The sequence below is a fragment of the Periplaneta americana genome, chromosome 9, assembly GCF_040183065.1.
Source record: "Periplaneta americana isolate PAMFEO1 chromosome 9, P.americana_PAMFEO1_priV1, whole genome shotgun sequence".
Lineage (NCBI taxonomy): Eukaryota > Metazoa > Arthropoda > Insecta > Blattodea > Blattidae > Periplaneta > Periplaneta americana.
The window spans coordinates 67989003-68012655 of record NC_091125.1 but is presented as its reverse complement, the minus strand read 5'-3'; the positions used below and the strand labels follow the sequence as shown (position 1 = coordinate 68012655).

Genomic DNA, 23653 nt, shown 5'->3' with positions numbered 1-23653 from the left:
GAAGCTCTTATCATCCAGTCTGCTGTCGAAAAACCTGAAAGTTAGAATTTATAAAACAGTTATATTACCGGTTGTTCTTTATGGTTGTGAAACTTGGACTCTCACTCTGAGAGAGGAACATAGGTTCAGGGTGTTTGAGAATAAGGTGCTAAGGAAAATATTTGGGGCTAAGCGGGATGAAGTTACAGGAGAATGGAGAAATTTACACAACACAGAACTGCACGCATTGTATTCTTCACCTGACATAATTAGGAACATTAAATCCAGACGTTTGAGATGGGCAGGGCATGTAGCACGTATGGGCGAATCCAGAAATGCATATAGAGTGTTAGTTGGGAGACCGGAGGGAAAAAGACCTTTAGGGAGGCCGAGACGTAGATGGGAGGATAATATTAAAATGGATTTGAGGGAGGTGGGGTGTGATGATAGAGACTGGATTAATCTTGCACAGGATAGGGACCGCTGGCGGGCTTATGTGAGGGCGGCAATGAACCTTCGGGTTCCTTAAAAGCCATTTGTAAGTAAGTAAGTAAGTAAGTATCTTATGGGGACTCTTTGTAAACCTCGGTGGTTTAGGGTTTACATGCATGCCTCTTGACTTAAATATTGAGGGTTTGAACTTGGCTTGAAGCAGTAAAAAAATTCTTAGCATATCTTCAGAATGAAAGTGAAACTGGAGATCTTATGTCATAGATCTATAATGCATGAAAAAGTTTGGTTACCAAGACAGTATTAATATCCAACAGTTCCTTGCCATATCAAGTTCACTTGCTTTATAGACAGACAACTCTCTGGGTCAGAATTTTAATGAGACATGCAAAATATCTGCATGACAGCATCTCATGAGACTGCAATGACCTATGACAAATAAAACAGAAAACAAAGTAGAAAAAGTAGGACGGAATAACCCTTCAAAGGATACTATTTTTAAGGATCTAAAATGATCAACATTATAAATAATTTATATTTACACCTAAGTTTAGATTTATCTGTTTCTCAGAATTGCAATTTAAAGTCTCAAATCATCCATTCTGTGTACACTATGTTTCAGAACTGTCAATTTTCAGATATGGTTTAAATCATGTTTATTGAAATAGGACGTGCAACTGCTTTGTATATTTTGTTGTTCCCAATGGTGGATTTTGACCTAACTTATTAATCTTCTTGCTTTCCAATCAGTGGCAGCATCAGCAGGGGTGCTAGTGCTAGTGGTTGACTCATGCATATCTTTCATTCCTCTCTACCCTCCTTACGTGACGGTGTTGGACCCCGGACTCATTTCACCGGCATTATCATCTTCATCTCATTCAGACGCTAAATAACCAAAGCTGTTGATAAAGCATCATAAAATAACCTACAAAAAAAAAAAACCCTCCTTACGTAATAAAACTGCAGTTAAAACTTCCTTCAGAACACTTCCAACCTACTTATTCATTTCCTTAATTATCTTATAGCTCACAATTTCTTAACCATTACTTCACAGTTTCTCTTATTGCTGTCCATAAACTAACATGTTGATGTTTTAATACTGGGTGGAAGGTGTTCAATGTAAGTAATGTCACAGAGTAAATCCTTAGTATAAAAGGAATATAATTTTGCTTTGAGTTACCGGTAATATTTTTATTTAGTGAGAAATTATTGATCTCGTTTCTAGAAATAATTGCAATATTGCAGTAAATTCAGTAACACGTGCCAAAGCATGGAAACACCTTTCTTCTGTAGTAGTGAGGGAAACACTACCTGCTGCATGCTGTACACTCTGTAGTACTTAGACTTCAAGGAGAAGCAGGCATCTTCATTCCAATAACAGCTTTGCCAAACATCCATTACTTGAAGTGATTTATTAATAGTTAAAGTATTAAAATACTCTTAAACACTCGTATCTTCGCCTTTGAAATTTCAGATAACACTCATCTGATTTCATCTCCAGGGCTTCAAGAGTATGTGTATTGTTCTTGTACCCTTTCTGCTTGAATATCTGCAAGCTTCTCCTCTGTTAATACCTTCTGTGGTTCTCTCTTTTTGTTTAAAACAGACTCTGTTTCTCACCATTTTGTGAATAACTTGGTTATGTATTGTCTCGAAGGCATTGCAGCATCACGGAACTGACATAGAAATTTGTGAACGGTACTGTCATACAGTTTCTTCTTTAGGAGAAATGTCTCAACTAGAAATATCCATTGTGCAATACTGTACGTCACCATACTGATAGTGAACACAAATAACACAAATAATGTTCAATAACAAGTGCAGTAATGCAACACTACGTAATAACGTGCACTCAACAAACACTGTACTCATCAACTAAACACTTTGTGCACTTCCTGCTGTCCGCGCACTCCATCCCCACCACTCGGGAATTTTAGGCCTACCGTAATGAAACTGAACACCTGTTTGCGCTGCTACTACTTACCAGTGAGTTAAGCAATGGATTGTGGGCAATCTGTTCCCCAACGTCCTCTGCATAGTGTAGTAACTTTTCGCTGCCTCTCTCTCTAGTAGGTCAATGAGACATGAGTATAAACTAATTCAATTCAGTTGTCTTTTTGGCACAAAGAACTACCAATGTGTTCTCTTTATATAAGTTAAGACGATGATGTTTTATTCTATTATTAATCAGCAACTGGAACTGTCGGACTTGTGAGCCCATGATTGAGTTCCTGGAGTTGTGGCTGCCACTCGTACCTGCATGGGTGCTGGACAACATCCGCGACCAGCTAGTGCTTCCACGCATGCAGCATGAAGTGGAAGAGTGGAACCCCTTGACAGATACCGTGCCTATCCATGCATGGATACACCCCTGGCTGCCCCTGCTTGGTGAGTTAACTGTTCTCTCATTTTTATAACACCTTCACCATCTTGCTCTTCACATCTTCCTATGCATTCAGACTTAACACACTTTACATACAATTAGTAAATTTTATGAATGAAATGCTTTCTACATTAAGCATTTAATGTAAAAGAAGTGGTAGCAATATATTCTTACAAATCTGCTCTGTAGTATTTCAAGTGATAGCCTCAGTGACTACAAATTCATCAGACCTGTTCGATCCTGCCAGAGAAGTGGGGACTTGTTTTCTTTTCTTAGGGACTGGATGCGTGTTCTTTGTCTTATATTCATGCTGTGCTGTCTTAAATGATACCCTTGCGTCATCCTGACGAAATGATCAGGGAGTCCCATTATTTTTTTGTGTGAGTCTGTAATGTTGATTCTTATCTTCAAAGAACCCAATTGTTGAAGCAGACGACGAGAATAATGATGATGCTGATGATGATGTAATATTCGTCCATATTTCAAATTTTATATCCTATAAGAGAAATTTGTAACACTGTGTTGTTACTAGAATATGGAAGATAGATCTGTCTGTTATATACTCTCAGAAGTGACTGTATGATTCTCTTATTAATATTTATTACATAAGAAATAGTGTTAAATGAAACATTATAGAGTTAATTTACTCGCAGCACCACTATGCCTGGTAGTAGAGAAGATTTTTCAAGTCTCTATGTTGCCAGCATCAGCAAAATTTACATAGACGAAGATTCAGGTGGAGATTACAGTCATGTGTTTGTTGAGAGTAGCATAGGGAACCCATTTTATGAAATAAAAAAACTGGGACACCTATTTATGTTTGATATATTGTGTAGTCTTAGAATGTACGAATCACATGAAATGCAAATATTATAGGATAACATAAGCTCCATTTTACAAAGTAATGTCTCCAATTGAAAACTGTTCAAGAAAAAATTTTAGCACTTCAATATATCTGTATGAATTAGTTTCCAAAATAAAAGTAACCATTAACCATATCTAGATTCTATAGATTCCATTTTAATGGCACCTACTGCATGTATGAATGAATGTCTGTAATAGAATATTGTTTTACAATTTTAGGTGCTTGACAAGTAAGTAATGTACTTAGAATCTCGTTATAAACCACTAATATATTTTACTATTTCACTCAGTTTTAAATAACAATAAAATTTCTATCATCATCATCATCATCATCATCATCATCCAGTGTTCTGCCTAAGGGCAGGTCTTTTACTGCAAACCCAGCTTTCTCACGTCAGATTCTCACCAGATTTATTTACTGACAAACTGAAAAAACTGGTTTCATAATGGCAGAAATGTATTGACAAAGGTGTTGAATGTACTGAAAAATAAATACACCACTTGAAAGATAATGTTCTAAATGTTTTTATCTTCATATTTTTAACTATTCAAGAGCTATGAGTTGGTAAGCTAAACTGAACAGTGACTGAACTGCACAGAAATCAATTATGGTAATTTCATTTAACATTTTATTTTAGAATTTTTTTGTGTCATCATTTTAGGTAATAATGCTCTTTTATTTGAAAAGTAATTCAAAAGTTGTAGTTTAGAGGTTCTGTTGAAATAAAATAGGCTATATATATATATATTACATAATGTAGAATCCTTATCTAATAAGTCACCATTAACACATTTAAAATTTATTAAAGTACAAAATCATATACTATATCTGTGATAGGTATACAGTCAGCATGGTATAAGTTAGGGAAGAGCCTTTCTGAGTCTTGAGTTCAAATTTTCTAATGTTATCATCTCTTTCTGAAGGGAACCGTTTGGAGTCCACTGTGTACCCTGTGATCCGACATAAGCTGAGCAAAGCACTTGTCAACTGGCATCCATCTGACACATCTGCCAAGCTGATGTTGCTACCTTGGCATGGGGTGTTCTCTCGAGGGGACATGGATGCCTTCCTTGTCAAGAACATCATGCCCAAGCTGCAGTTGGCCATGCAGGAGCTCGTCATAAACCCACATCAACAACATCTCGGTGAGTCAACTTGTCATTGTGAGAAAGTATCTCTATTGAATGTAAAGATGGAGGAGCTCAATACCTTACTTCAGCATTGCATGATTTCCCCTATTCTTGTATGAAATTGCTTCACGTGTATAAGCTCAGTTCTTAAAGACAATCTGATGCTGTTTAATAGACTGACTCAACAGGTACGGAGCATTGGTCTTCAGTGACACATGCATGTATGTTTAATGGTACAATAAATATAAGTGCAATTCGGAAATATATTGATTGCACCTTCTGTTGTTGCTAGGTATGATCTTTTGACAAATGTCTGGATCTTCCATGTCAGGTACTTTGTCATCTTCCAAGTTTTGCAGGCATAAAGCAGTGGAGTATTGTCGTTGTTGTTTTCTAATGCCAGGCGTTTGACAATAAAGTCATTTGACCTCTTGCACTCCAATATTTTTCAAAGATATTATCATGGCCAGCCACTGAAGCACAGATTTTGAGGTGTTCAGGAGTAAAAATGGCAAGTTGTAGCCGATTTAAGTGAACACCATATTTTAATGTTTTGGTGGCTACTTCATTCACACACAACCTCCAGAATGTCTGGAGGACTACACCTGCTGTTGGTCGACGGGTCCATTGGACCTAGCTGGGAGATCTTGTTGATCAGCAGCTTTCTCTCCTTAAGCCACTGGAGGACGATTTTAGTGCCATAGCAGGTCAGCACTAGGAACAGAAAAGTAGAAAGAGGAGGAAGGAAAGGGAAATGAACCCCTAGGCCTCGAATGCTCTAATGCCTTCATGGTCGAAGAAAGTAGGAGTTCAGTCAGAGGACTGGATAGGAAAGGGTAACGAGGGAATTAGGTATTGAATAGAGGAAAATTATACCAAATTCGGTCATTAACTCATCAAGCTGACCAGTGCTAATTGATGAGTAGCCCGTCCCTTTAGTTCAGCTTGTAAAATTATGCTTACTAACAGCTGCACCACAGGAAGGTAGGGATGGGACATTGGGTATTTGCCCAGGTTGGTTCCTTAAAGCCTTCAATGGGAAGGATTAATGGCTCTCCCCCCTGTATCTGACAGATACCCTTTTGCAGTGGTGTATTGTGACTTTTGGGCTAGGGCATGCAACATGACAACATTATTCTACATATAGTACCTACCTGCAATAGGTGCGTTTTGTATGCACACACTATTAACAAATACCTTACTAATAGGTATATTGTGTTTAAACGCATATTGTTTTTAATATCTATAATCAGTGACTAGTTTAAATATTAATATTTTATTTTATGAAATTGGAATTTTAATTTTTTAAATATAAATTAATTAAAATACCAGAAAAATGACACATTAGTGTCAAAACTAAACTAAATTCTAGTTTAACTATTGAATTGATTAAACTCACTTACCGTTTGAAGCAAAATTTCACCCTCTTGTTTTTTTGTAGAACTCCTCTGTGACTCTATGGAAGAAAGTTGGGTTCACTTTCGTTTCTGAGAGTAGATCCTTTTTCACTGACATCATTGCTAATGCAGAAAAACGTTCTTCTCCTTAGAGTTCCTCTAGAATGTTTTCATCCGTTTCAACACCAAAAATAAACTTTCTACTGAGGCTGTGGTTCATGGAATGGTTCTTATTAGTTTACAAAATTTGTGGAGTTCTTGTAGACCTTATGAAGACCATTTGAAACTAAGAACTGGTGAATATCCCCCAACTTTTTCTCTTGAAATAGTCTCAGTTATAGAGGCCCCTGAGTTCAGCTTTCAGTCTTGCAAAATCAAAACAATTGCCGTATATGTTCTCTAATTGTATTAAAAACTGTTGTTTCAGGAATTTTTGTAAAGATATTAAGAATTTAGAAATGATAGTTCTGATAATGAGGCAAAGTGCGATTCAAGCTGCAGAGCAGCTGTATCATAAATTTCATAAAACAGCGTCCTACATTCATCCTCTATAGTCAACATTAACTTTCGTCTTTTCTTTGGTGGCTCACATGATTGTTGAATTTTTTCCTAAATTTTTATAAAACCATTGTTGCGTTTAGAGAACAAAGTGTCTTTCAAGTTATTAATTTCTCTAGAGCAATATGTAACATCTAAACACTTTGATTGCAAAATATTGTAAAGTATATCTGTGAAAGAATACATGTCTTGAAATAAATTCAAAAGAAAATTAAGCTAAAAGTCACGCAACTTAGACAAATATCTGTCTGCATCCTTTACAACTATATTTTCTCAGTCACCATGGGATTCTAAGATGGCCTCAAATAATTCTTCAAGTTGATCACAATATTGAGCAGTAGTTTGTACCAATCGACTGGAGTAGTTCCATCTCATGGGAACAAGTCGGGGAAATCGTTATCCTCATTGTTGAAGAGCTAAAAAATGTTGCAAGGCACCAATTGTAACAAAAAATATATGGCAAGCACTAATGCAAGAAACTGTCTGAGATAACACTAGATTCGACTTGTGTGCATAACAATGTATAAAAATCGCTGCAGGAATGCTTTCATTCACCCTCACCTGGACTTCATTTAGTTGATCTGACATAACAGCAGCTTATTTATTTCTGCAATCAAATTGATCCAAAATGTTCATATCAAATATTTTTAAGGAAACAAAACTAAATATTTATCTGTCTATAGTCCAAAGTTTGACAACATATGGAGCAGAAACATGGAAGTTAAATAAAAATTTGCGGTCAAAATTATTAGCATAAAAAATGGACTTTTACGACGTTTTGGCAGACATTCTAAACTTGAAAAAATAAGAAATGAAGTGATCAGACAACATATGAATAAAGAAAATTCAATTTTAGATTTCGTAAAATATAGACAGAATGGTATGGACATGTAAAGCGAATGGATGATGGAAGGCTACCAAGAAGAGTTTTAGATTGGATTCCAGAGGAGGAGAGGCAGAGATAGACCACAAAACACCTGGTTGCAAGACGTAAATAAAGCGTTGGCAGAGAAAGGACTACAAGAACAGGATTGGGAAGATGGAGAGAATTGGAGGAAAAGAATAAGAACGTAGGACATTGGGCACAGGAAGATGTGATATTACATTGTAAACCTGTTTATAATAATAATAATAATAATAATAATAATAATAGGCCACCAGCAGTAGCGTGTTTGTCTGCTGATCTGGAGTTACACTCGGGCATGGATTCGATTCCCACTTGGGCTGATTTTCTGGTTGGGTTTTTTCGAGGTTTTCCCCAACTAAGGTATGTAGCACATATGGGCAAATCCAGAAATGCATATAGATGTTAGATGGGAGGCCGGAGGGAAAAAGACCTTTGGGGATGCCGAGACGTAGATGGGAGGATAATAATAAAATGGATTTGAGGGAGGTGGGATATGATGATAGAGACTGGATTAATCTTGCACAGGATAGAGACCGATGGCGGGCTTATGTGAGGGCGGCGATGAACCTCCGGGTTCCTTAACCTTCAACTGTTATCTATGGGTCAATATAGATCCATATTGCTTGATATCGTAATGTGCACTTAAAAAGCGATACCAGTTGAGGGTTAAAAGCCATTTGTAAGTAAGTAAGTAAGGTGAATTTCAGTAATCTATGGCAGATCCTCAGCACCATCTTGCCAAATATCATCTTGCTATCACCAATTCCATTGACGCTAAATAACCCAGTAGTTGATACAGTGTCGTTAAATAACCAAGTAAAAAAAATTAATATGTTAATAACGTGTACTGTTGGATGCTGATGCCTATATTCATTTTCAACTATCGTCCATTTTGTTCAGTCCCTGGATAAGACTCACATTAACAGTATTGAGTTTTCTTTTCTCGAACTGTTTTTCTGTCACATAAGTCACTCGAAATTCCTGTATATTGTGGTGTAATGCACGTTGAAGATTGCAGAGGTTGTAAAATAAACAATGTGTTTCAGAGCAGTGGAATTGGGTGATGGACTGGGCAGATTTGCTGCCTGTGCACACACTTGCATCATTGCTGGAGAAGCACTTCTTCCCCAAGTGGCTGCAAATACTCACCCTGTGGCTTAACCACGCACCCAACTACGACGAAATCACCAACTGGTATATGGGCTGGAAGGGCATGGTGTCAGAACCTCTGCTGGCACAGCCTGCAGTCAAAGGTTAGATTATTATATTATCTACTTATATATATATATATATATATATATATATATATATATATATATATATATATATATATAATAGCATGTTAATGGGTTTCATTTATTTATTACACATTATCCTTCTTTCTTCTTCCTACTTATTCTTCTCCCTTCTTTATCTCCTCTTTTTTTACTGTATCACTTTTCTTTCCTATTTTCCTCTTTTTTTGTAACTCTCCATATAATATTATTAGGTTGATGTTTTCATCATTTCTTGTTACTTTCCATTATCATAAAAAAGTCACTGTTATCCCATCTTCAGTTTCTGGCAAATAAAAAGATTTTCTTTATCACGTTTATACAAGTTCATTGCATACTGTACTCCTTGAGTTTTAGGCTTGTATAAAAAAAATCTGTTTGGGATTCGATATTTTTAGAAATTTTGCTTTCCAGATTTTAATTAGTTTGTGAAAATTTTAATTTTGACGCATGTTTTATATCTTGAAATTTTAAGAATGCTGCTGGACACATGTATACCAGTGATTTTTCCGTCTTGTATTTTTAGAACAGTTTCGAAAGGCTCTTGAACTAATGAACCGAGCAGTGACGGCTGCAGGTCAGTCACTGGTGCACCAGCCTGGAGCAGTTGAGTCTGTCTCTTATCTCACCAACATAGAGCAGACTTCATCTGTGAACTCAGCACCTACGCAGAGAGCACGAGAGACTAGATTTGAGGTAAGTGTGAGCTTCCTTAACTGCAGCTTCTGTAGTATGGGAATACTGTATTTAGGAAATGAAAGTCTTGGACATTTAAAATAAATGTTATTTTAAAAACGTTAGATGATGATGATGATGATAATAATAGTAATAATAATAATAATAATAATAATAATAATAATAATAGTAGTAGTAGTAGTAGTAGTAGTAGTAATAATAATAATAATAATAATAATAATAATAATAATAATAATAATAAATTTCAAAAAGCCATATGACTCGGTTAAGAGAGAAGTTTTATATAATATTCTTATTGAATTTGGTATTCACAAGAAACTAGTTCGAGTAATTGAAATGTGTTTGAGTGAAATGTACAGCAGAGTCCGTATAGGCCAGTTTCTGTCTGATGCTTTTCCAATTCACTGCTGACTAAAGCAAGGAGATGCACTATCACCTTTACGTTTTAACTTTGCTCTAGAATATGCCATTAGAAAAGTCCAGGATAACAGACAGGGTTATGCTTGTCTATGCGGATGACGTGAATATGTTAGAAGAAAATCCATGGAAAATACGCGAATTTTACTTGAAGCAAGTAAAGAGATAGGTGTGGAAGTAAATCCCGAAAAGACAAAGTATATGATTATGTCTCGTGACCAGAATATTGTACAAAATGGAAATATAATAATTGGAAGTTTATCCTTTGAAGAGGTGGAAAAATTCAAGTATTTTAAAGCAACAATAACAAATATAAATGACACTCAGGAGGAAATTAAACACAGAATAAATATGGGAAATGCTTGTTATTATTCGGTTAAGAAGCTTTTATCATCCAGTCTGCTTTCAAAAAAGCTGAAAGTTAGAATTTATAAAACAGTTATACTGCATTACCAGTTGTTCTGTATGGTTGTGAAACTTGGATTCACTTTGAGAGAGGAACAGAGGTTAAGGATGTTTGAGAATGAGGTACTTAGGAAAATATTTGGGGCTAAGAGGGTTGAAGGTACAGGAGAATGGAGAAAGTCACACAATGCAGAACTGCATGTATTGTATTGTTCACCTGACATAATTAGGAACATTAAATCCAGACATTTGAGATGGGCATGGCATGTAACACATGGGCGAATCCAGAAATGTATATAGAGTGTTAGTTGGGAGGCCGGAGGGAAAAAGACCTTTAGGGAGGTCGAGGATAATATTATAATGGATTTGATGGAGGTGGGATATGATGGTAGAGACTTGGATTAATCTTGCTTAGGGACCGATGGTGGGCTTATGTGAGGACGGCAGTGAACCTCCAGGTTTCTTAAAAGCCATGATAAGTATTATCCACGTAATACGTACTATTCAAAATTTTGTTTTGTAAATGGTATACTTTGTCTTCTAGGCCATCCCTGTTTAGGGAAAGTAATAATAATAATAATAATAATAATAATAATAATAATAATAATAATAATAATAATAATGCTTTATTTATTTTGGCAGAATTAAAGTCGTAAGACCTTCTCTTCCACTCAACCAGAGAATGAGATAGAAATGCATAATAATACAATATTATTACAACAAAAATATTACCTATGTGCACAAGGCAAAAACAAAGTAACATAACATGCATAAGCTAGGAGAATATAGATTAATGTAATGAACGTAAATACCTACTTAAGTTAAGTGAAAAATTAAATTATACAATAATTACTGCGTAAAACTAGTTACAGTCATGAATTATACATACTCTGGGACACTATGCAGTGTAAAATAAGATTTTTCAGTGTGGACTTGAAAGCATTTAAGGTCGAGCAGCCCTCAACATTTGTAGATAATGAATTCAAAGAATGGATAGAATCTATTTCAAAGCTGAAGGAGAGTGACTGACAATAGAGTGTTGTGTTGTGACTGGGTATATGTATTATGGTATGTGCATAGATTATGAAATCATGATGCAGTGTATTCAGAGGTTGATGACTGCAAAGAGAAAGAGAATGCAATCTGCACCTGAGTCCTACAGATGTGAATTAGTTAATCATTGTTGTGCTTTGTTCCTGAGGTATTTCATAAGCCAGAAAGTTTTTTTGCTTCGATAGTTTGTTCCAAATATAGACTTTTTGAGAGAATATAGAATTTTTTTTGGTATACCGCAATATTTGGAGAGTGTTTGAATCGTCTACTTCTTTGAGGCTATAAATTTTTCCTTTTAAAACAAATATTTCAGTGCTAAGGAGGACTGGATATCTATCAACTGAAGTTCCTCATGAGCAGCTTTTTTATTCTCTTGATTTTTCTGATTAATTCCACATTGAATTAAAAGGGGTTATACACCACGTGAAATATGAGAAGGCCTCTTAGGTCTATAAGATGATACAATGGATGGATAGGAACAGTATTTGATCCCCCTCGTACAACAAAGTTTGAATTGAAAAAAAAGACCCCAGGAGCGTTTGTACTTGAAAGCACTTTTTTACTCACATAATGAGAGCACCATATGTCATTAAAAGAGCTCTATTGTGCTTGCGAACCTCAGGTTGAGAATGCCTGCTCTGGAGGCTTCCAGCAGTCCTGTGGTAAATGCACAGTTACACATGACAATGTTTAATCTTTCTGTTTCTTTTTCTTTGGTGTTATGTAACTGCTTGCAGTATGTTGGAGAATATAACCTACATTTTACTCCAGAAGCAACAAGAAAAGAGAATAAAAATGTAAACAATATGTTGTTGTTCCTATGGTGAATGATTTGGACATTATCTCATCGTAGCTCTGGCATCCCACTAGAGTCACTCAAGTCTATAGCACTCCTTATGCCTCCCAGGTGATGCTAAATGAGTGATTGATAATTCAAGGAGTACTGGTATTTCCAGGATGTAAACAATATGTTACATTATTATGAATATCTTTCAAAATAAATTGACTTAGTTTTACAATAAAATATATATTCACTCTAAAATCGAGACATTCCTTAGTGTTCCAAGAGACTTTTTATCAGAATATTGCGACTATGACTGATTCCAAAATATAAAGTAATAGGCCTAATCATATTACAATGTCAATAATTGCTAAGCTTCTGATCTTGTTTTTGCAGTTACTGGCAGAGGCTGTCAGGACTGCCAGTCAGATCCCTCAAGGCTTCAAGGAGCTGATCCAAAAGCGCTGTGAGGAGAGGGGCATTGTGTTTGTGCCCCTACCCAACCGATACAGGGAAGGCAAGCAGATATACCGCTGTGGCAAGATACAGGTGTACATTGACAGGAGCGTTGTTTTCGTGAGCGAGAATGGGAGTGTATGGAGTCCGACATCACTCAACAATGTTCTGGATATGGCAGTTTGATGTCATGTTTCCACGAGAACAATAAAAATTATTATACCCAAGAATGGCTGTTAATGCAACCCACACTGTCCTCATACTTTCTTACCAATACATTCAGTCCACATAGATTTGCTGTCTGCACTGGATTCAGCACAATTATCCCAGATGGAATTATCTTATTTATGAAGGGACCTGCAATTTTTATCATATGTTCTAACAGTATTTTTTGTTACATGAGCTCTTAATAATTTATGAAATTATGTGAGATGATGTTTTTAATTAAATATCGAAAATTATAGAGAGAATTATTCAGTTTATAATTTGTTCTCTCAAAATGTTGAGTAGAAATCCCTGTGTTAACATAATTGAGAACAATGGGTAAGGTAAACGTGGTAAAAATAGCATTATTTTAGGATCGATAGAAGCTGAGAAAATGGGGTATAATTTAACATTACAGCAATAGGGCATTCCGAACTTCTTTAACTTATTTAATAGGAGGACCATGAATTTAATCTAAAATAATATTCAGTAGGTGAAAACATATCTGCTTATATTATTCCAGTGAAATGATTAAGTGCTCCTTTTTATCATCACTGTGCAGTTATCCTGAATTTGTTTTCGGAATTTTATTTACTCTGAGTTACACACATTGCAGTTTTCATGGCTGTACAGTCTTCTTCTAAATAATTAATGAAACATTAATTCAGCACTTAGTTTGTAAATGAATTAGCTGTTATTTCCTCATGAAAATTGAAAATAAAATTGAACTTCGGCACTCATGTACTTTATTGTAGGGATTTTTTTTTTTTTTTTTTTTTTTTTTTGCAGATTCTGCATGGCAAACAATGAACCTGCTCCCTTTTTCTACAGATACCTGAAGTCAACTACTTTTGTCTTACAAACATTTATTTTAGTGTGCACTTTTTATTTATTCATTGGGAACAGTAAATATTTCAGGGAGTTGTAGAATGGATTATTTTGAATAAAAAAGTTAATACAAACATATGTCCATCAAATTAATAATTAAGTCTCTGAGGTTGTTTGTCATATTCATATGGTAGAGAGATCGTTTTAAATGCTCATGTCCTATATTATCGTAAGCTTTACTTATATCAAGGAAAGCTACGCAACAGTTCTTCTTCTCCAATTTTGCAACCTAAAGATAACTGATGAATTTATATGAGTGCCAGGTATAGATATAAACTCCCGTTGCTGATTTGACAAGTTAACGAAAATGCGGAGATATTTATCAAGAATCTTCTCTATTATTCTTCTCATTACTGAAAATATTGATATCGGCCTCCAGTTCATCAACTGGTCTTATTCACCACCTTTAAATAGTAAAATTGTCCTAGCTGCCTTAAGAACATCAGGACATCTTTTAAACTTCAACATGGTGTTAGCTAGTAAGCAAAGTACTTTACTCGTCTTTAGATCCCCGATTGTTCTCATGATTACACGATCTGGACCAGAAGATGTGTCAACTTTAATTTTTGAGATTGCCATGTTTATATTATATTCAGATTCTGAATATTCTCTTCTGAAGATCTAGGGTCAATAAGCTCTAGTGATGTTAAGTCATTTGTTTTACCAGACCTATTTGTAAAATATTCAGAAATGTTATTAATAGATATTTTACACATTTTATTATTTTGACTGTTCATTATGTTTCTCATTGATTAAAATGCTGGTACTGAGCCACTTCATATTGATATCATTCTTTATTTTGTTTTCGTTTTCTTGCAGCTAATCTACCAGGATTTTTCGTGGATAAGTGGGAAATATGCCTTTTTTTTTCCTTATAGGCTTTACATTTGTTATAATAACGTACTGTAGGATGTCTAGGATCTGGCAAAGTATTAATAGCATTTGCCAAATGTTCAATGGAATCAACGACGATTTTCTCAAACTCTTCCACGTCACCATTATTAATAACAGCCGTAAACTTATTTTCAAAATCTACAATACCTTGAGATTTACCATTTGGTGGACTTGTGTGTGAAGACTGTGACTCAGTATTCCGAAGATCATTTCCATTTTCTCTTCTCCCAGGAATAGATGCATAGGAATGTCTCTTCAACTGGTTAGTTGCTTTGTTCACATCATATTTAGATATAATGACCTTGCGATGAACATCAGGGTGCACTTTACTTATATGCATGGCTACACATTTGAAGAGTTTACCACAATATTCACACCGTTGGGTATTTTGACTATTATTCATTCGTATAAGTTACATGGCTGGTAATAAACAAACGCAAATTGTTCACAAATAAATTGAAGATATCATTAATGCACTAAGTTATCAATTAAGCATGTCAACTAGAAAATTTCACACTCAGAACCTTGATTTATAGAGGATTCCACGTTAGGAAAAAAAAGCATTGAATATATGGGGGCTGTTCCCATCAACTATTTATAAATGTCTTCTTGAGAATAGATAATTAATTAGTTCCTTTTAATCATTTGAACACAATTTCATTGAAAACTAGAGTGATTTCATGTGCTAAATTTACCATATATTTAATTTGTGAATAACGGGGTAACAGCTAAATTGGTGGAATAGTCTTCTGCTTTCTTGCCAAACATCCCTGCTATGGACTTCAACAGATAAGTAGGGGCAGTACAGTTGAGGCCAAGATTTCACACTGTTAAAACACGTACAACATTGTCTGCGATTGTCCATTGTGCAACTCAAACCAAGAAATGGATTCGGAACACCTCAAAAATCTGTGCTTCAGTGGCTGGTCATGATAATATCTTTGAAAAATATTGGAGTGCAAGAGGTCAAATGACTTTATTGTCAAACGCCTGGCATTAGAAAACAATAACAACAACATTGTCTGCGATGTTTAGAAATATATGTATACTGCATGTAATATGCTATAATTAGACCTCGGATTTTAGGCTAAATGCCTATTTTTTTGCAGGAATAAACTAACACTGCTGCAATAGCTTACATAAAATGTTAACATTTGGTATGGGTTTTATGGTGCGTAAAATACCTATTTTTCCTCATGAGTTATTTTAAAGTTTTGGAGTAAAAAAATCCCTATTTCTGTTTTGTTAATATGTGTTTTTAATTTTTCATGTAGCATTAATAGCCTTTATTAAACATAAATGTGTACAACTATCAGTCATTTTGTATTTGTTTTGGAGCACTGGCTCGGGATTCTTAGAATAAGAATGTTGAGGTGTATTAATGGAATGATGAGAGGAAATGGGAGAACCCCGAGAAAAACTCTGCATGCCTGCTTTGTCCACCACAAATTTCTTCCTTACTCAGATGGAATCGAATCTGGGTCGCCACAATGGAAGGCAGGGAAGCTAACCAGTCCGACACAGGTGGGATATTTTTAGGGCAGCAGTGAAAGTTCTGGCTCAAAGACATTGTAATAGTTTGGTTGTAGGAATGAAAAAATTCCCGGAAAGTATCAGGTTTTTTTGTGCACTTGAGAGGACAGTAGGAGTACAAAAGAACAGTGTCGCGTGGAAAGATAGAACCATTCTATAAGTACAAAACTAATAAAAGGTAAAGTCTGACAACAGAAAATTTAGGCTTATATTATGATCATTATGTCCTGCAAAACCAATTGTGAATAATGTGTTAATAAGAAATTAATTAGTTTAATTGTAATATTGAAGCGTATGTACCATTCTCCTTTCTCTTAAATTTTCTAATGGGGACATTAACAAAATTTGTCTAATGGTATTGAGAGATTCATATCCATTTTACACAGTCACTTGTATAATACTATGTAATTTTTTTTTCACTTCATTTCATTACTCTTCAATGTATTTTGATCTCATGTTTCTCCGAAATCAAATTGTACTTTATTTTTAAATTTATCATTGTTCCGTATTCTTTCCGCAATCATATTGTATTTTTCATTTAACCTCTGCTCTGTATTCTGGATCCTAGTGGTCAGCCGTAGATTTCAGCCAGATGTCCCAAATTGTGGAATTTGTTGTTGTTGCAGCCATACAGAGCAATGAGGCCAATGAATTCATTTAATAAGTTGATTATTCATAATTTAAGACATAATAAAATGAAGTTTTCAACCACAATAATTTTTTTACTATCACTGTATAGTGTAATACTTAATATTCATTAATTATTTGCATCATTATAGTTATTGTAGTTTGAGTAGGTAAAAAATATTTAGGTGTCTAAATTGTACTTTTAGCTGCCTAAAATTATATTTTTAGGTGCCTAAACTGTATTTTAATGCCTATTTTTTTATTATTTTATAACCTAGTTCAGGTGCCTAAAAGTTGGTTAATGGCTTAATGTTCGAAGTGTAATTATGATGTATGTTTTTTTCAGAAATCATTATGGTATTAATGGGTTTTTTTAATCATTTGAGTGGACTCGACATGCCTATTTTGTGCGATAAACTGTACGTGTTAGGAAGAAAGTGAGACAGAAATACTATACCTCACTCTTTCTTTCAACGGAGGCACCTTGCAGTAACAGTGTACTAAGTAAGGTCCATAAGACCAATGCTTTTTTCTTAATGTGGAATCCTCTCTCTCTCTCTCTCTCTCTCTCTCGCTCTCTCTCTCTCTATATATATATATATATATATATATATATATATAATTGAATATGTGGTATAATTAAGTAAACATACAACTAGTACTGATAAGACCTATTATTCCTGTTGTAAATTCCGCGACAAAAATGTTAAATTTCCTTATACCAATACTACAACAGGCAGATAAGCATTGGTTCTAACTCTTGAAGCCAATATAGAAAATATTATTATAACTACATAAATAATATGCTTATAAACGTATTCCATCAAACTAATATCGAGGCGTCCTAACTTGAGTTATGATAGCTAAGACTGCAAACTGAAATGGATGAAAGTACCATATCCAATGAATGCCATAGAGGAGCATGAGGTTTAAACTTATGTAGCAGTTTAGGTGGACCAGAAAGCTGTTCTGGAAAATAAAAAGTAGACCTGTGCATGTTGGAAACATGAGGATGCCAAACTTGACACCTGGTATGAGTCCATTTGGCAATTGATAAGTTGAGTTCCTGTAAATATTTTTCTCCAACTAAATTACTGAACTTATGAGAGTATTGATTTCACAAAAAAATGTTTCTGTTTATTCTACAGATAAGTTAATAGCAAAAGTAAATTATTTGGCCTTCTCTACTGTACTATGTGTTTTACGTGTTATTAATATACAAACAAATTCAGCTTGAAATAGTAGCTGACTGATAACGTGATTTATTCAAGTATGAAACATAAGGGGCTAGGTGCATTTCATGTGATATGGGAGGCTTTCTTATAGCATATGAACGTCTGTAGAACACTTCAGTTAGCAGGAAACCACCACATCAATCACACGAGAGAGAGACCTGGAGAGTGAGATAGAAAACTGCTTGCAACATCTAGACGTCACACCAAACACAGAAGATTCCTTTATAAAAGGAAAGTTAGATAAGAACTAAGAAACGAGTTTGAGAAATGATGCGCAAAGGAAAAGATGTAAGAAATATACACCAGCCAATCGTTGGATTTGCCAATCTCAACGGTTTGAGTGAAGTGGGATAGCAGGAGGCTATTAAAATGCAAGCTAATGTGTGTGCAGTCAGAACTGTGCCAGGCAGACCCCAGGACACACAACGCTGTAGGTGTTGCCTCAGCAAGCCAGAAACCCTTGCTCATGTTCTGAGATCTTGTCCCTTTGGGGAAACACTGTGTAATACCAGACATCATCACACAAGAAGCTTAATAACCAATGTTTTCCGTGAAAAAGGCCTCACAGTATATGAGGAAGTCCATGGCATTGCCGAAAATGGAACACCAGACATATTGACATGATAGCCATATCACCTGACATTTCTGCTGCCATCATTATTGAACCTACTGTATGGTTCGATTCCCACATTAATGAATCAGAAGAAGTTAATACTGAGAAGGCGGATATTTATACACCAACCATCCTGTACTACAAAGAGAAATATAAGCTGTTCAGTATCACAGTCCAAGGCCTGCTCTTCGGTGCAAGAGGTATCATCCCACCCACAACTCAGCTCTTTCTGAAGGCTAAAGGTACTTCCAAAGACTTGATTGAACAGTTGGTGTTAGCTGTCTTGAAAAGATCTCTTGCCATCTTACGGAACCGTCTATACTAAACGATTACTTCATTTAACACAATGGCAGATAGTAGAGTGGCTACAATTGCAAGTGATGGAAGACCATACTCAAGATGACCTACAAAGAGACCACTAAAACGTTGGAGAGAGAGTTGGGCATCGTACCAATATCAGAGTCACAGTAGATGTTGGAAAAACAAGCTTCAAGTCTATTTTAAGAAGAAGAATTTACTCATCTTACAAATGTTACCATTATATGAACTTGTTTTAGTATTTTATGTCTAAGGGCAAACCCTATTGGGGTCAGATGTATAAAATAAAAAAGAATATACTGGTAATAGTATAGATTATATGAAGTTGTGCTCGATTATTTCATAAGAAATGATAATTCAATGTGGAAGTAAAAATAGAATTTTGTTTTATCTTAAATATAATTACAGAAAGAAAATCCCTTAACTAATCACGAAGTTGGTCACTTATAACTGTGAAAATAAGTTTCATTTTACATAGAAGTTTTGGTTTAGGCCTATTTATTTGTAGTTTGACTTCTTTTCCGTGTTCATAACGCTGAAGCTTTCATATTGTGACAGAGGTCGGGGGTGCACGAGAAAAACTAGAGACGCAGCCACCTTTTTCGCTGCGGCCGCTCGGGTCTGGAGGGGACAGACGTAAGAGGGAGGGCACGAGGTGGAGGCGCCGACGCGATGAAGGGTGAGGAGGGAGTAAAGCAGCTGGTGACTGAGGGGAGAAATCCAGAGAACTCTGGATAGACGTTATCTTCTAGGGATCTATCGAGTGTTCGCGAGATCGTACTCTCCAGAAACTATGGTTTAGTTATAAATACAACACGCGAGTGGACTTGAGTAGTGTTGTTATAGTCAGTGGACAGCAAACCAGCCAGTCTTGTGTGGCAGTGAAGCCAGCTTCGAGACCAGAGTTCGACTTGAGTGTGTCCGCAGTTGTATGACCGTCCGAAGTTCTGAGTTCGAGTGCAGTAGACCGCAGTTGGGGGACCTGAGTTCGAAGTTCAGTGGACTGGGGTACGAGATACTGTGAACTCGAGTGACTGAGCTAGAAGAATTAGCCAAGGCAAACGAACTGTGAACTGAGAACTGACAGTTCTGATTTGTAAATAGTGCTCTGTGAACATTAGTTAAGATTAACAGTTCATTGTTGTTCTCAATAATCCAAGTAAATTGTCATTGTCGTCTGTGGAGTGCAATAACGAATACTGTGTTGCTGTGTGGAGTGCAAATCCCATTGTTGACGGAGTAGAATTAATTGTAGAAAGTGATTATTATTGTCGTAACAATAAAGTTACATTTTTGTTTTGTAATAAAATTTACAATATAATTGCAGAAGAGATTCCATCTACAGTCATTGACAGTATTTAAATAAAAATATATTTCTTTTTTCATTTTGTCCATAAATTACAAACGCTATTTCATCTTCGTTAGTATTAGAACTATAGAAATAATTGTGGCGTCCAATTCAAAAACTCGCCTTATTCATTTTTATAAATTTTTCAAGAGGAAAAAACGTTTCCTTAGAAGCAGTTAGGAAATACCTAATTGAAATATATCATTTTATTATCTTTATTATTGATAAGGCAGGTTTTGGACTTGGACGCCTTATTTCAATTATTTCCCAAACTGCTTCAGAGGAAACTTTTTTCTTCTGAAAAAATTATAAAAGTGAATAAGGCGGGTTTTGGAATTGGACGTGTTTTAGCGTTTTTTGATCACTTATGTAGCGAGATTTCAGTTTTTAGCATTGGCTACACTGATATTTAACCAAGCTCACAATCACGAGAACCGTCACGCGCAGACGCGCTATAGATGAGTCTCTTTGGTTGGTGTATGTTTGTATCACTGCTTGTATATCGATACCAGCGGCAATTTAAGCTTCTAAATTTTCAGGTATATATCGAAAATGTGAGAATTCACAATCTCCTATGCACCACTCCCATAGATGAATATTGTGTTTTTCTTCCTACTGAAAAATGTTATATTTTGCACATAGGAGTTATTGCAGGAACAACGACGATATACTTACAATGATAGATAACACTAATGTTGCGATGGAATATTTCTAAATACATCAATATGCAAATATATTAAATTTATTTTTAATTTGCCCAGCACACAAATGACACATTTTAATCAAACTTACGTAGGTAGGTAATGAATATTTGATATGGACATTCACAGCCATGATAACTTATTTAATATACTTATATTGTAATTTTTAAATTTAGGCCTATTTATTTAACATAGCAGATTTTAAAAATAATAGACATACTTCCGCCTTGTCACTGTATTATATATCGTAATTTGTACTAAAGGTTAGCAGAGCGTATATTATAGCCTACAGATGGGTGCTAGGCCTTACATGGTGCAAAAAATTTTACCGACAAACTTTGCGAAGTAATGGAAGGAGGTAAGGCAATTAATTTTCAGCAATGAATCCTGTTTGGAAATGTCATCTTTCGTCATTAGAAGGTGTTGAAGTTGACAATACTGTGCCTCTTACAAATACGCATATATTGCTTACAAGAATTTTTAAGTTCTTCAACCTTTAGCACTTGATTCGTCACAAACAGTGTGCCTAACACTGGAATTACGAAATTACTCTCAAGCCTTAAAGTACCATTTCAGTAGATCCTAACAAAAGGTAACTTAGATTTGCAATGAATCATTTTACCTTGACCCTATTTATAACTTAAAGAAGTTCGTCGAATTTTTCTGCATCATGTAGCCTATTTGTACATTGGAATACAATAAATAATACTTCAATTGTAACATCAGCTTAATACAACTAAAACTGACATTTTATTTAAAGTGTATATTAAATTCTTAACCTACACAAGTATTGTAAGTTACTTGAGTAGCAAATGCTGAACATTGTCTAGCCTATATCATGGGGCAGAGAAAGACGAGAGGCAGCATGACGATATCACCACTCAAAAGTTTTACAATGCCATCATTCTCATCCACAGATATTAGATTTCCGATGAAATTTTGATATTCTCCTTTGATGATCTTCATATCTTGAAAAACTTGAGGAGTGGATGGACTGAGCACCTCTGAAGCCACAATCATCATCTTATTCTCTCCAGGGAAGAACACAGAACACCATCGCCCTGCAAACGAGCAGTAAGTTCATTTCGAGTTTCTTATAAAAGTAGTTTAGTGTTGGACAGCTGCGGTAAAAATAAGTCAAGTTTCTCATATTACCATCAGGCCTAATTGTTAATTCGATTATTTCCTTTTATAACGGCAATTTAAATTTATATTCAACTTACTGTGAAATTATGGCTGTATTTAACTTAAAATTAATTTTTTAGCTGTATTTATTTATAGTCGCTTTAATTCCTAGATCATATTGTGACTGTCTGTAATTTACTGTTGGGAAATTTTTGTTGCTGTTGTACTGTCTATTGTTCCGTGGTAATTAGGGATGAATCCGGCATTTGCCTTTACTTAACTGAAAATTAATTATATTCAGTCGAGGAAAACCGTGGAGAAATCTCGACCAGACTAGTCGGCACTGGGAATCGAACCCAGGATCTCTCGAATGCGAGTCTCATATGTTACCACTAAGCCATCTCGAACGGTTAGAATTATTTTGTAATGTGTATTAATGTGAAAAGTTTAGAACCAATCTGTACGATTATTGTCCACACCTGTGGAGTAACGGTCAGCACATCTGGCCTTGAAATCAGGTGGCCCAGGTTCGAATCCCGGTCGGGGCAAGTTACCTGCTTGAGGTTTTTTCCGGGATTTTCCCTCAACCCAATACAGCAAATGCTGGGTAACTTTCGGTGCTGGACCCTGGACTCATTTCACTGGCATTAGCACCTTAATTTCATTCAGACACCAAATAACCTAGATGTTGATACAGCGTCGTAAAATAACCCAATCAAATAATAATAAAAAAAAAATTACTATTATTAGTAAACTCTACATAAGTTAACAAGATTAATTGCATTATGTAACTCCAACAACAAGGCAAGAGTGAAAATTAATATTAACCTTAGAAAGAAATTTAAAGTTGTGTCGGGAGTTAAACAAGAAGATCAATTGTCTGCCACTTTGTTTAGTATGGATATTGTAGGAGATGCAATACATTACCCCACATGCTAGGTTTCTGTCCTCAGGGCGAATTACTGAGAATTGACAGACACAACACAGTCCGCTCAGTAATTGCTAACAGATTAAGGGAACATGGTGAATATGAAGTATATGAGGAAGTTCAATGTCTAACTACGGAAGGATCTACACGGCATGCTGACATCATAAAAATTGACCAAAATAAAAAAAAACTGGTCTCATTCTTGACCCAACAATTAGGTTTGAAATTAATGATCGACCAAAGCAAATACATGAAGAGAAGCACGCTATTTACCTTCCATGCTGTGATGATTTCACTCATAAATATAATATTCAAGATTAGAATGTCATTGGACTTATGTTTGGTGCGCAAGGAACAATTCCCAAATTTATATTGGAGATTCTCAGAAAATTAAAGGTTCCTGAGAAGACTCTTATTGCATCAACCATTTTAAAATCTTCATTGAACATCATCAATCACCATCTCTATTCTTTTTTGTAATATATCAC

At 35.4% G+C, this 23653-nt stretch overlaps 1 protein-coding gene across 1 annotated transcript in view; it reads left to right on the top strand.

Moving 5' to 3' along the window:
• The window catches only part of sip1 (septin interacting protein 1), a 29495-nt gene extending 13443 nt beyond the window's left edge, over window positions 1–16052 (top strand). Inside the window, exons 7-11 of the mRNA XM_069834955.1 lie at window positions 2621–2817; window positions 4601–4822; window positions 8716–8922; window positions 9470–9639; window positions 12692–16052. Of these exons, the coding sequence (XP_069691056.1) occupies window positions 2621–2817; window positions 4601–4822; window positions 8716–8922; window positions 9470–9639; window positions 12692–12937 (1042 nt within the window). The 3' untranslated portion in view covers window positions 12938–16052. The remainder of the gene's footprint in view (window positions 1–2620; window positions 2818–4600; window positions 4823–8715; window positions 8923–9469; window positions 9640–12691) is intronic.
• Window positions 16053–23653: the final 7601 nt, after the last annotated feature.